At 34.7% G+C, this 13,375-nt stretch overlaps 1 protein-coding gene across 1 annotated transcript in view; it reads right to left on the bottom strand.

Moving 5' to 3' along the window:
• LOC111064249 (protein dopey-1 homolog) overlaps positions 1 to 13,375 on the bottom strand; it is a 126,653-nt gene that overhangs the window by 83,851 nt on the left and 29,427 nt on the right. The window contains exons 7-14 of the mRNA XM_039420047.1: positions 12,636 to 12,792; positions 11,264 to 11,400; positions 9,300 to 9,612; positions 6,615 to 6,797; positions 5,712 to 5,898; positions 4,601 to 4,881; positions 3,593 to 3,742; positions 2,447 to 2,762 (exon numbers count right to left, since the gene is read on the bottom strand). Of these exons, the coding sequence (XP_039275981.1) occupies positions 2,447 to 2,762; positions 3,593 to 3,742; positions 4,601 to 4,881; positions 5,712 to 5,898; positions 6,615 to 6,797; positions 9,300 to 9,612; positions 11,264 to 11,400; positions 12,636 to 12,792 (1,724 nt within the window). The remainder of the gene's footprint in view (positions 1 to 2,446; positions 2,763 to 3,592; positions 3,743 to 4,600; positions 4,882 to 5,711; positions 5,899 to 6,614; positions 6,798 to 9,299; positions 9,613 to 11,263; positions 11,401 to 12,635; positions 12,793 to 13,375) is intronic.

The following is a 13,375-nucleotide window of genomic DNA, read 5'->3' as shown; positions in this document are numbered from 1 at the left end:
ATATAAAAAACTGCAATTTTTGAGAAGATAAAAACTAGTAGTTATGTGAACAGTAGACCTCGCGCGTTATAAATCACAGTCTCACAGTCACAGCATAGAAAAGTCGGGAGAAATGCTATGTCAAATTATCAATTGCATGCCTCACTGCATGCAATTGATAGTCCACACAACAGCTGGTTTTTCATTTAGTTACATTGAGATATTGAATAGCATGCGTCAATGCATGCAATTTATAGTCCACTCAACAGCTGATTTATGATGAATAATTCTATAGTCTGATTATTGGCGTATGAAGGAGGCTCCTTTTCCTTTTATATCATCCTTGAAGGCTTGAAATGCAAAATATTCAAAAACATTGCTTCTACGTCGACGTGCAATTTAAAAAGGAACATACCTTTCAAATTTCATCAAAATCTATTACCGCGTTACGCCGTAAATGCGCAATATATAAACATAAAGAGAAATGCAAAACCGTCTACTTGAATCTTAGATTTCACTTCGCTCGGTCAAATATTTGGGACTTGAATTCCTAAATAGGCGCCACCAAATTATAGGAGTGATGAGAGAAAGGCCATCTATGAAAAAATAACAGTCATTAATATTGTTATAAAATATATCACTAATTGTTTAAAAATAGAATTCGCGGGAGTGATCCATGGTCCAGTGAATATAGTGCTTACGTAGCAGCTTAGGGGTCCCAGGAGAGTATGAACCAGGACACTTATTTAAACCTGGATACGAACAAAAGTTTTTAGCCAGGTCACTCCCGTGTTATCGAATGGGAACGGCTGAAGTATGACAGTCGTAAGACACATTGACTACTTGGATGACATATTCAGGCGAGGTGGGACCTTCCCGCAAGGGACTCCCCAGTAACAAAAAGCCACAAAAATTTACTTCTCATTAACACAGGTGTATGGAAGATACTATGTATCACACATTGATTTATATTTGAAAGAGTTTTCGTGTTTATTTCAATTCATGACCATGTTTTCAATGGAAAGGTAGAGAGTGTATATTATGTTACACGTTGACAAGTATCCACGAGGAGAGAAAACCAAACAAATGAGCAGTGTATCTTTTCGTCTAATGTAAGAAAGGTGTGATGCCTTTGGAGACTTCAGGAGTAGTTACAATAACATTTATTCTATTCAACACCTTAATAGCTATACCACCATACTAGCTATAATAATAAGGCCGGCCACTAACAAAAGGACAAGTGTGTCGACCATGTGTGAACGGACGTATCTTCGAACGAAAAAGACATTCACGCGAAAGGCTTTAAACTAAAAACAGCTGGTTGACAGCATCTTATGACATTAAGTGAACAACCAATAATTAGTTCTGTGAACAGTAGACCTCACGCAGTTCTCTCATCCACAAGTATCTGATATCACCTGTTCTAGTTAATTCAGTTGAATCACAATTCACAGTTGAATCATAATTTACTCTTAAAAGCTGTTATTTGTTTTCTCCAAGATCAAAAACTCACTTATGTTAATAAACTCAGTTCACGTTTGAATGTGTATCCCATAATATGATTCATCCAGTTTCGTTATAATCTTTCCATCTGATAAAAATGTTTCTCATCTATTTCAAAGTTATTTTTTTCAATCAAGAATATTATATTTTTTTCAGCATTATTTAGTTAATTTAATCTTTTTTTATTCTATTTTCAATCACCTGTTAAATTTCTTTTTCAAATGTGAGAATATTGATACTGATGGGCACGCATCATAAAAAATATTGAAACCCTACTTATATGAATAGACACGACCAGACATCTGTGTAATGCATGCAATAATTAATAATCCACTTGTCAGCTGATTGATTATGAATAAATTATATTGTCTGATTGATCCTATCTTCAAAGTAGATGATATATATAATTATAGTGATATCAGAGTATGGAGGAATTCCTTTTCTTTCCATATTATCCTTAAAATGCAAAATTTCAAAAAACCTTGTGTATACATCGACGCGCAGTTGAAAAAAGAATATTCCTGCCAAACCTCATCGAATTCTATCAACGCGTTTGGCCGTAATCGCGTTACAGACAGGCAAATTGAGTTGAAACATAGACCTCACTACGTTCGGTCAACTTTTAATAAACCACTGGAAAATTAGAAATTGTAATGATACAAAAATAATTTAACCTTAAATACAGCAGCAAAGAAAAAATAAACAATAAAAAATCGAAGACACAAGAACTTAACATCAAACATTTTTTCAAAGCCTTTCGCTGATGACACAACACATGTATGACGAACATGTGTGTTCACACATGTTCAACACATTTGTCCTAACATAAGTGACCACCCTAACAGTTATGCTACTACTATGCTATACCACTATTGTCAATGAGAAGTCTCTCAGATAGTAATAACACAATCTGTAAACACCATTACATGAATAGAAGATATTATTAATGTTTGTGATTACTCACCAACCACCTCGCCCCCATCGAGCAGCCTGGAGCTAGCCGCCGACTGGAAGTAGGTCTGCAGCGTGGACAGATCGACGAGCAGCCTCGACGCCACTCGCATCGCCTCGGTCCACTCAACCCCCGCCTCACCCTGTGCGCGTCGCACCAAAATGGCCGCCGTCTCACTGCCCCCTCCATCACCCCCATCACCGGCACCGTCGGTACCCCCTCCACCACTAGCCACGCCCCCCGGCCGCTGATTGGCTGCTGTGGTAGCCGACAATGATGAAGCTCCGCCTCCTACTCTCGAGTTGAGACTGTTGTAGAAGTCATCCGCCTAAGAAATTGTACCAAGGTTTTCAATTTAAAAATATTCATAGAATTACTATAACCCTTTATTATTTTTCGAATGCACGAAATATTAATTAATATTAATATACACACCAAAAACCAATAAGATGATAAGTGTCCTAATGATGAGTGTTTGTACAAATGAATGAATCATTAATTCGAGGATTATTCAACATAGTTTGAGATCAACTTTATTATCTGAGAAATGATAGAGCTTTTCAACTAGTTGATTTTTACATATTAACAAAATTTTATAAGTTGATTTTTTTCTGACGGATATGACCACAAGTCATGAGCTCTAGGTTTGCACGTGGGTAATGAGATTGAAGATTGATGCGTGGACCTACAGCTTTTGGTAGGCTCCGAACCACCAGGACGCAATACTAGGTACGGCTTCTAGGAAACTTATCAAATGTAATGGATCATTTAATCTATGGATAATAAATATAACGTTTTAATGGTCAATTAGATTCAAGTGTCCTAGAAACTGGTCTTTAAAATGAATTTTAAATACTTCTAAATAAGGACTATTTGAGTAGAAACCTTTTCCTTGTACTGTACAAGTATTGTTTGTTCCAGCTTCTAGGTTACCGTGGTGGTACTGGTATTCCTTTAAAGCGACACTGTATTTCAATTCTGCATACATCAACAGATGTAGGTTGATATAAATATGTGGGAATCAAGCTATACGCGTAAAAAATACCAAGATAGATTGACCACAAAAACGGCACAATTGACCTCTACGAAAGATAAAATATGTGAAACAATCCATCAAAAAACGTTGAAATAATGAGTATTATAAAAATAGTAAGTTACCTCTTCATCGCCCACATCCTGTTCCTTGTCTTCCATTAGCACGGCACGCAGCAGCGTTTCCAGCTGTTTGGCCCTATCCTCGTGGCTGGCCTGGGTCGACTTGATTTTTAGCGATTCCAACAGCACCGATATGCTTTTCGTTTCACCCACCTACAATAATAAACGAAAACACCAGTACTATACTCTGAAAATTTCATAAAAGCATCAGTAGAATATGAATAGAATAAACAAACTATACTCTGAAACAGTCACCAAATTGGATATAATATTCAGTCAGATGACCATGAATGAGAAAGTCTCAATTTCACACATACCAATATTTAGTACTCAAGCCTCCTTTTTATTCTATTCAGACTATAACTACACATTTTTGCCTACATGAGTATGTTTATAAGACAGTACAGTCTTGTATCATACTAGCAGGCTAATCATATCATCTCCTAGATGTTTCAGGTATTAAATTTCATGGAAATCACACTCCATTTTTTCAATGAATTGAAACAAAGGTATGGTATTTTTCAATCATAAATAATAAATTCTACCATGTGACCTTGAGAAAAGCAAATTAGGAATATAATGACTCACAATATCAAGTTAACTTAGTAATGATTGTAAGGATTACAATAAAAAAATATCAATTACAAAGATCACAATCGGGCAAATTTTTTTTTTGCTGGTGATTATGTCAATGCTTGAAATAGATTTATGGGTTTGTATTGTTGAATCTATAATATAGGGTGATTATAAAAGGACTTTACAACTTTGAAAGAACATAAATATTTATTGAAATTACTTACAGAATTAAGAAAGGTGTCATTTTTTTCCAAACACTTCAAGTTGTATTTTTATGTACAGTTTGTATTTATAATTTATCATTTAAAATTGAGATAATTTATTGATTATGTTATGTAATTTTTTTAATCAATGATTTCGAATTGGTTTGAGCCAAATAATATTAATTCCAGCTTCAATGGTTAACTATGAATCAGAATATTGATTTTCAATTACCTTCAACCTAGTACCGTACACAAACATGACATAGAACTTTTCGTACTGGCGCAGACACTGCTCCAAAATGTTCTGCTGCTCATCCACACCTCCTCCGCCACTCCCCTCGCCGGCCCTCACCCTCGTTGATGACGTCATCACACCCCCATCGCCACCATCTTTGCTTTCGGCGGCGCCATCCTCGCCGGCGTACGACACCATCGAGTCGGAGTTGGTGCTCGCGTTATCGGCGGCCATGCTCACATTGGCTGGCAGCGAACTCGGCGATCGGTCCATTCTACCTGCAAAACCATTAAATTATTAAAGTTTGAACTTTTTCTTCATTTTTTCAATAAGGAACAACATTTAATTGATTTTCTAAAATAAGGAACAACACTCAGCGGTCATTCTAAAGTCATGTAGCCTACTCTATTCAAGAGTGCACTCAAAAAAGTGCGAAAGCCCTGTTTTTCAACTGATTCTGCTCCACTGAGCAGAAATATACAGCTGGTGTTCAAATAGTGAGATGGTTGGACTCAATAATTTTCAAGTTAATAAAAATTGTTAACTTTTTAAATAGTTTGTTATTGATTATGTCAATTTAAGACATTCAGAGTGATTATTTTTTAAATTGAAATTTGTTTCTTGTTTTGTTTTGAACTGTAAATCTTTAAAAGTGTGAAATATTGTACATAACATTCTCTCCATTCATACAATCATAATAGATGAAAGCGTTTGTATTATCATTCCTCTCCTTAAAATCACCTTGGCTTGAAATACTTCTAGAAAGTTGCCATTGTAAATAAATAAATGAAGATAATATTAATGTTTCTTAGGAGCCTGCTCACACATTGGCAGTGAGCTCCAACAATGTGCACTCTAATATGAAATAAATAACCAATGATTTGTAATTTTATGGCAAATAAATTGAATTTGAGATTAATCTATCAGCATTCCTTGTAGATATAACATTAATGCTTCCCAGTCAACCATGCTGCCAGTTTGAATCTCACGATTTTCTATTCCACATAATAAATACCAATGACACTTATTAATAATTTGGAAAGACATGATCTATAAACCCCTTTCGCAGAATGTTACATGATGATATTATAATGATCTACCCACTTACCAGGTAGGCTGTTAGAAGGTGTGGTGGAGGGGGTAAGATGCCCCCTAGCGGAAACAATTGAGCTAGGGGCGAGCGACGATGATATCTCGGTGGCTGTGGCAGATGTGAGACTTGGTTCGCCTCCACTGCCATAGCCCGTGTCTGCTGTCTGGCTTAGCGATTGGTGGGCCAACACAGTCGGTTGCACCTGTTAATGCAAAATAGATCAGATTAAAAGCTTTAAAAAATATATATAATCTACATGAATTACATATTATTATACCTTAGCACCAATGCCCTGAAACTCCAAATAGCAGTCAGTTGCAGTCTTCTGAAGGTGTTGTTCTAAATGGGGGTTCTAAAGGCATTTCACTCATCAACCACAGGCATTAGCCCATGTGAGAAGCCTTCTTCATACAGTTTGTATTATAGTTTTTGGTACACTGCATGTGATCAAAGAATAATAGAATTCGATTTCAATAAATCCTGGAAAACATGATTTCAGCAAAAACGTTACGTCAGTGACATGGGGTAGTACACACTTACATCAGTATACTGATCAACTGACCGTTTATGCTACACTTATTTTGCAAAATTCATTCCAGATTTATTTGTTTTTTTCTGGGTTACTTTATTCTAATCCATATAATTTTGCCTAGAATATTATGCATTAAATATTGGGAATTGGGAGATTAAAAATTTTCAAAATGAATTCAACAATTTCTGTCCTCTTATATTTCATTAATTTGAAAATGCAGTATATTAGAAATAAATTTGAAATGAAAATTCAGTTGATGTTCAATGAATTATAATATAGTATCATAGAGGAAACATACTTCATATGAAACTAATGAAACCCACTATAAGCCTAGTATTGAAGGATATTTGTTGAATCACAATGTTGTATCGTTGTGATTGGCTTACCCTGGTGAGTATTTTAGCGCAGAGCTGCAGGCCCTTGGCGGTCTGCAGAGGACTGAGCGTGTCGCAGTGCTCGGTCAGCAGGGTCACTATCTGCAGGAACAGACTGGGCAGATGTTCGGTCGGCGTTTCCGAGTACGTCTCCAGTGACACCGTATCCAACAGGAATTCGGCCAGGGCACACACCTTCACAACACAAATTAATAATAATATTCAATAAATAAAAGCGAAATGGCACTGATTCATTCATTCATTCATTCACTCAATCATTCATAATCAACAGAGCTAAAAATCTACTGGACCAAATACGTACAAATTTGGCAGGTTTGTTCAGTTTGCCATCGAGAGGCGCACTAAGAACGGATTTGAAAGAATTCCCAAAGATACATCCAAAAGCTGTGCTTTTCCAGCATTTTCTAGGCCTTGAATTGAAGTTATTGTTTCACGAACAAACAGATTTATAAAACAAGAACTAATTGACAGATCATGATCAAATTTGGTAAAAAAGTTCAGCAAAGGTCTAGAAATTTTGTCTTGAGAGGACTTGTTCTCCACATTATTCATCTTTCGAATTTCAAAAACTATTAGACTGAAATACAATAATTCCTTATCATAAATAAATCTTAATCTCAAGTCTCCAATTAAGAAATGCTTAAATATTTAACAATTATAAAAATGAAAATAAAGATTATAATAACTATATAAATGATATATCATTATTTTATAATAATGATGAAAATAAAGGTTTTTGCAACCCTGCGCTACATAATTCAAAGAAAACAGGTGATTGAATCGACCCTGACGGAAGGAAGCAAGCTCAGATGAAAAATTCATTGCTGATCCTATTTCTGAATGATCCAGTCGGGGGTCTAGGAGGGCGGAGCCCCCTGGTTAGACGGATAAGGCGAGCGAAGCGAGCCTGCCGGCTAGTAATCATTACTATTATTATTGATTTATTAACGGCTGAGTTTTTCCTATTCTTCGTTCTGCGGACGTGTGTGGGCCCGGCGGCCACTGGGATGGACGATCCTCTACAGTACGTTATAAAGTCATTTTTTTTCTCTTTTCTTTCTTATTTTGAAATTTTTTTGGTTGGTTATAACCTTCCTTTCTTCTTTTCTATCTTCTATAGCATTCTTTCTTTTCTTTAGTAAATAACATTTTCAAATACTTCCTCTACACAAATGATGTAATAAATCGATTTAGACTTTTCTTCGCTCACAGGAATCGTAGCCCATGTGAAGAATATTCTATTTATGTATTTTGGTTACTATAATTCAAACATTTTTTCATCATTGAAGAGGAAATAAATGTATTTGAATTGGAATTTGAAATTTGAATATTAATTTATAGATAATAATAATAATCACACACACAAACAGACCAATACCCAAAAACCACTTTTTTGGACTCAGGGGACCTTGAAACGTATAGAAATTTAGAAATTGGGTTACCTTAATTTTTTTCGGAAAGCAATACTTTCCTTACCTATGGTAATTATAGGGCAAGGAAAGTAAAAATTGAACTCTCAATAAAGAACAATATACATGAGATCAATAATACAATAAACAATATTGGCGAAAAGAAGTATTTACCTAAAAATACCAGAAATGTATGGCCAGCCACTAATGTAACCTTTTACCGTAATTTTAAACTAGACAGTAGAGAACGTGGACGGTGGTGCCATTCAAATCCGACGCAGGTATGCAGCCGAAAACTGCTGTTTGTCGATTAGCTGTTCTAAAAGACAGTTAGTAGGCTAGTCAGTCGAAAATCTCCACCGAAACTTAAAGTTAGTGGCTGGCTAAAGTACTGTTGTAGTAGGCCTATGTACTGTGCCTTAATGAATACAATTTTATGTGCTGCACATGAGTACACGAGAACTTGAAGGGAAAACCTTCATGAAACACATGATTTTTTTCTCTATGAACCTTTTATATGCTGTACATTACGTACACGAGTACTTGAAGGGAAAAACCTTCATGAAAACATCATTTTTTCTGTATTAACCTTTTATATGCTGTACATTGAGTACAAGACTACTTGAAGGGAAAACCTTCATGAAAACATCATTTGCTCTCTATGAACCTTGTATATGCTGTACATTATTGAGTACACGAATAATTGAAGAATAAAACCTTCATGGAAATATCATTCTCTTTGTATGAACCTTTTAAATGATGTACATTGAGTATACTAGAAATAAAAACTTAATGAAAACATGAATTACTTCTCTCAATACCTATCTCAACTAGGCTAGGATCGCCTTGTTTGTATGTATGTACTGTGCGTCCTTGATGAATTTTATATGCTACAAATTGAGTACACGAGTACTTCTAAGATAAAACCTTCATGAATACATAATTTTCTCTAATAAATTAGTAAAACAATATAAAAAATCTTAAAGGGTGCTTTAAGATTTTCTATATTGTTTTATTAATTTAAAAAGCAGCCCATGTGAATGAAGTGTTTTTATAATTTTCTCTCTATGAACCTTTTATATGCTGAAAATTGAGTAAACTAGAGAGAGAAACATTCATGAGAACCTGAATTTTCTCTCTCAAAACCCACCTAAACTATGCTAGGATCGCCTAGTATGTTAAGTATGTACTTTTATATGCTGAACATTAAGTAAACCAGAAAGCAAACCCTTCATGAAAACCTGAATGTCCGCTCTCATGAACTGACCTCAACTAGGCTGGGATCGCCGCTGCCCACACGCCGCACATACCCTTCGCCGGCTGCGCTCCAGCTTGACGTGGATGTGGAGGCGGAGGTGGAGGTGGAACACGAGGCGCCGCCTCCACGCGTGCAGCAAGCAGCCGCCACCAGGGTGCCCACGTACTGCCACAGGTAGCGCGGCTCCAGGGAGCCGAACAGCAGGTTGGCCGACTTCACCAGCTCGGCACTGTTCGACTTGTGACTGCTGCTGCTGCTGTTGGCAGCACTGATGTGTGATTCTGGCGCAGGCGCGCTGCTGTTGCAGCACAGGTAAAGTAGTCTGTAACAGTGCATTTATTTATTTAATCATTCACAAGTACACAACTTACAGAAAAGTACCACAGGCTCTCGCCCAAAACTGTTCCAATTCTAATTTATACAACAGTCCAAATGTATCTAGGTTATTTGTCACTTCAACATTCTTCAGTTAGACACTCAATTTACAATTCAAAGCACACAAAAATATTTTAATTTAATAAAATACCTTTAAATTGAATGAAATCAATCACAAGTGTTTAGAAAATTCCAATCTTTAAAAAACTATAAAATGTTGAGACTGAAAAGACAAACACACTATTTAGAACTTATCACAGCTGTTGTTCAACTTCAAATAGGTGCATATTTTTTATTATTCATGGATTATCTTGTACAATGAATGAATAAATAGTGCTTGAAGAGAAGCTACATCCAAGAGGGAAAAAGAGCAGACCGAGAATACGATAAGAGGATGAGATCAGAGATGATCTAGTAAGGATGGATTATGGAGGATGGAGAAGATTGATTGAAGACAGAGAGGCTTGGAGGAATGTTGTGGAGGAAGCCAAAGCCCACCCTGGGCTGTAGACCTAGAAAAAAATGAATGAATGAATAAATAAATGGATAGATATGTCAATATAATAATTGACGAAATAATCCTCAGATTGAGAAAATAGAACAACATTTCTTTAAAAAAAATAATTATATTATTATTGAAAGCTGAAAATATGATTCATGGAAATTCATATTGATGCATCAATGTGATATCTTTCATTTTATTTAAATAGGTATGATTTGTTTTTATTTTTTGCTGATGATGATGCCCACATGAGCTCTAGGCTTGTGCATGGGTAACTAGACGGATGATGAAGACAGATTCTTAGACCTACAGCTTTGAGTGAGTTCGAATCACCAGGAAGCGATTTTCAAACTCATAAATGGTATTTAGAGGAGTTCGGCTTTTGAAGTAATCTTTTGTAAACATTGAGAATGAATTTCAATAGATTTATCACTATTTTTTGTTTTCTCTTCAATTTATTATTTCAATTGCTTTTTCATTATTGAATTTAATGCATATCTTTCTCCAAAATTTTAACTTGAACATTCCTGATAAATCATGTGCTAGAGCTTCGTTATAAGTGTATCTCAGTAGCACCTTCCTTGCAATTTCCTTTCAAATTATATAGAAAAACATATAGTCGGATTCACTTCAAACTGCCAGTGTTCAGATATGGAAGCCAATATTCCTTGTAAATAAAATTAATGCTACCCATTCAACTGTCCTGCTGACAGTATGGAGTGAATCTCACTATAGTAATATTATGATTTTGAAATTTGTAGCAGATTCTTATACTTTTGCAGGAGTAATGTTGTGTTTCCAAATAGTGGATAGGATAGGTATATTTTACATTGAAAAAACTAATGAAAACTAATGGCTTTGAAATTAGATAGGTAATCACCTACGATATGATTATTCAGAGCCACAAATCAAATATATAAGATATAGGACAACATGCTGAGTCAAAAACTAGACCTTTATGTGTTAAGGTTTTAATATGCGTTTCGAAAAAATTACTTCGATTGGTCAAAAATGTGAATGAAGTAAGTGAAAATCAAACACTGCTTGGAGGTACAATTTGCTTTTCAAAAAATGTTTGTAATAATTTGACACGTACCTGAAAACCTCGAAGAGAAAGTCGTCTAGAATGACAGGCCCAATATCGGGTTTGTCGAGTAGAGACACGAGCAGTCGGTAAGGTCGAAGGTCATGGGGCGTCTGTCCTGTCGCTTGGTCCAGTAATGTTTTAATTGCCTAAAACAACACAAATAACATTTGCTGAAAATATAGCTTTGCAACTAGATCATTTTCTAAGGTATTGAAATTGATCACAATTTTTGTAATTAGAATAGAAATAATGAATTAGTAGACGAGATTAATTAAATACTCGAAGAAATTCAGTGGAATAAAGCAATAAAATTATATAAAGTTGCAGTTCTACAGACGGAGCATGTCGAACAGTGCATTACAAACTACTCAGGGCGCATCCATACGTTCAAACATTACGCGACATTTTTTTTTTCTTAGTTTGTAATGTTATTGTGCATTTTGTAATATTATTAGTATTTTAATATAGTTTATTAACTGATACTGAAGTTCTCTTTCCTTTTTTCTTGTCTTTTTAGTTATTTTTTACTCTTTCCTAATTTGCTTTGTTAACTGTAACACTTCTTTTTTATTCCAAGTAGTTTTTTCTGCCCAAACAGGTTTTTGTAACCTTTGGGATTATTTTCCATGTATATTGATTTTTTGTAATTTTTTTCAGGGTATGATTGTGATTTTTTAGTTATATGGTAATTATTTCAGTAACTATGGTAATTTCATGCTCTGTATATATTGTTAAAATGGAAAATAAATTGATTTGATTGAACTTGATTTCCTGCAAGCAAATTTGTAAAATGTTTGAGATTGAAAAACAGTTAAAGTAGCTGATTCTATCAATTTCAAGTGGTTTGAGATTGATCAATAGATTATAGAGTTTTTTGATTGTCATACTTCAAAATTGTCCGCTTTAAGCCTTCTGCACAACACTGCGAATCGCATGATGGTAACAGGAGCAAGAAATTCCTCAATTTTTGAAATCGTCGACAATTTCAACAATTTAACCACAGTTAGAAATATAATTAACTACTGAAATTATTTCATCTCAATTATAAGAATTAATTGAATCATTATAAAATATGTATTCTTGACGGATATATATTTGATATAGAATAGATAGAAGAGATTGAAGAGATTGATTATTATTATTAAAAACCAACAACTAATATTAGATCAGATAAACCGGGATAACTTCCTAATCACACCGTCCAATGTAAATGGCGGTAGGAAAAGGAACGTGAAAAAACGTGAGGAATAGTGAGAGAACATCAGGTAATAGAGGTATTGAGTACATAGTGAAAAATAAATAGTAAAACTTGGATAATATAGTAGATAGCAAGTAAATTTAATGAGTGCAATAATATTTGAGAAGAGTTGACTGTACTCACCAAGACAAGCATTTCCCTTGAGTAGAGCTCGAAGTACTGGCTGGTGCTGATGTTGCTTGTAATCGAGTCAGCCGTTTTACTGCGTTTTACTAGTGGATGTTCGGGGCTTAAAAGAGCAATATTTATCTCAGAGCCAAGCAGCCAAGCGTACAAACGCCTAAAACAAAATTACACAACTGAGCTTACAACAATGATAAAAAAAAATGAAACTGATCATAGGAAACACAAAATTACAATTTGATTAAAAGCTGCTAAAACTAGATTATTAAATTGGATAACATTATTAATTTTAATATCTTATAAGAAATTATTAACTAAAGAATGGTTTGAGTCAACCATTTTTTCACATCTAAAAGCCAAGGAAATAACTCCAACAACAATAGATTGAACGAATAAATAATTGATATTCTATACTACCAATTCAAAAATATTTTGAAACATTAAAAAACCTTTTTACCTCAATTGTTATAAAAAATTAGGTAGAATATATATCAATAATAAATGCCTGCAAGTCATCATCAATATTGCCGATTGAAGCAACATTAGCCGACGCCATGATATTATTATCTAAAATATTTTCTAATTTTCCTACAATATTTCTGAACAGTTTTAGTAATTCCCATTGTTAAGAAGAATACCATCTTCAAGCATTCAGTGAAAAAATACACTTTAAAAAGTTTAGGCCATTTTTTCAAATAAAGAAATGGAGGAAAATTAATATGAAATGATATTTGTTCTGA

This window comes from Nilaparvata lugens, chromosome 2 (genome assembly GCF_014356525.2).
Source record: "Nilaparvata lugens isolate BPH chromosome 2, ASM1435652v1, whole genome shotgun sequence".
NCBI lineage: Eukaryota > Metazoa > Arthropoda > Insecta > Hemiptera > Delphacidae > Nilaparvata > Nilaparvata lugens.
Note: the sequence above shows the minus strand (reverse complement) of the source record. Positions and strands in the feature narration are given on the sequence as shown.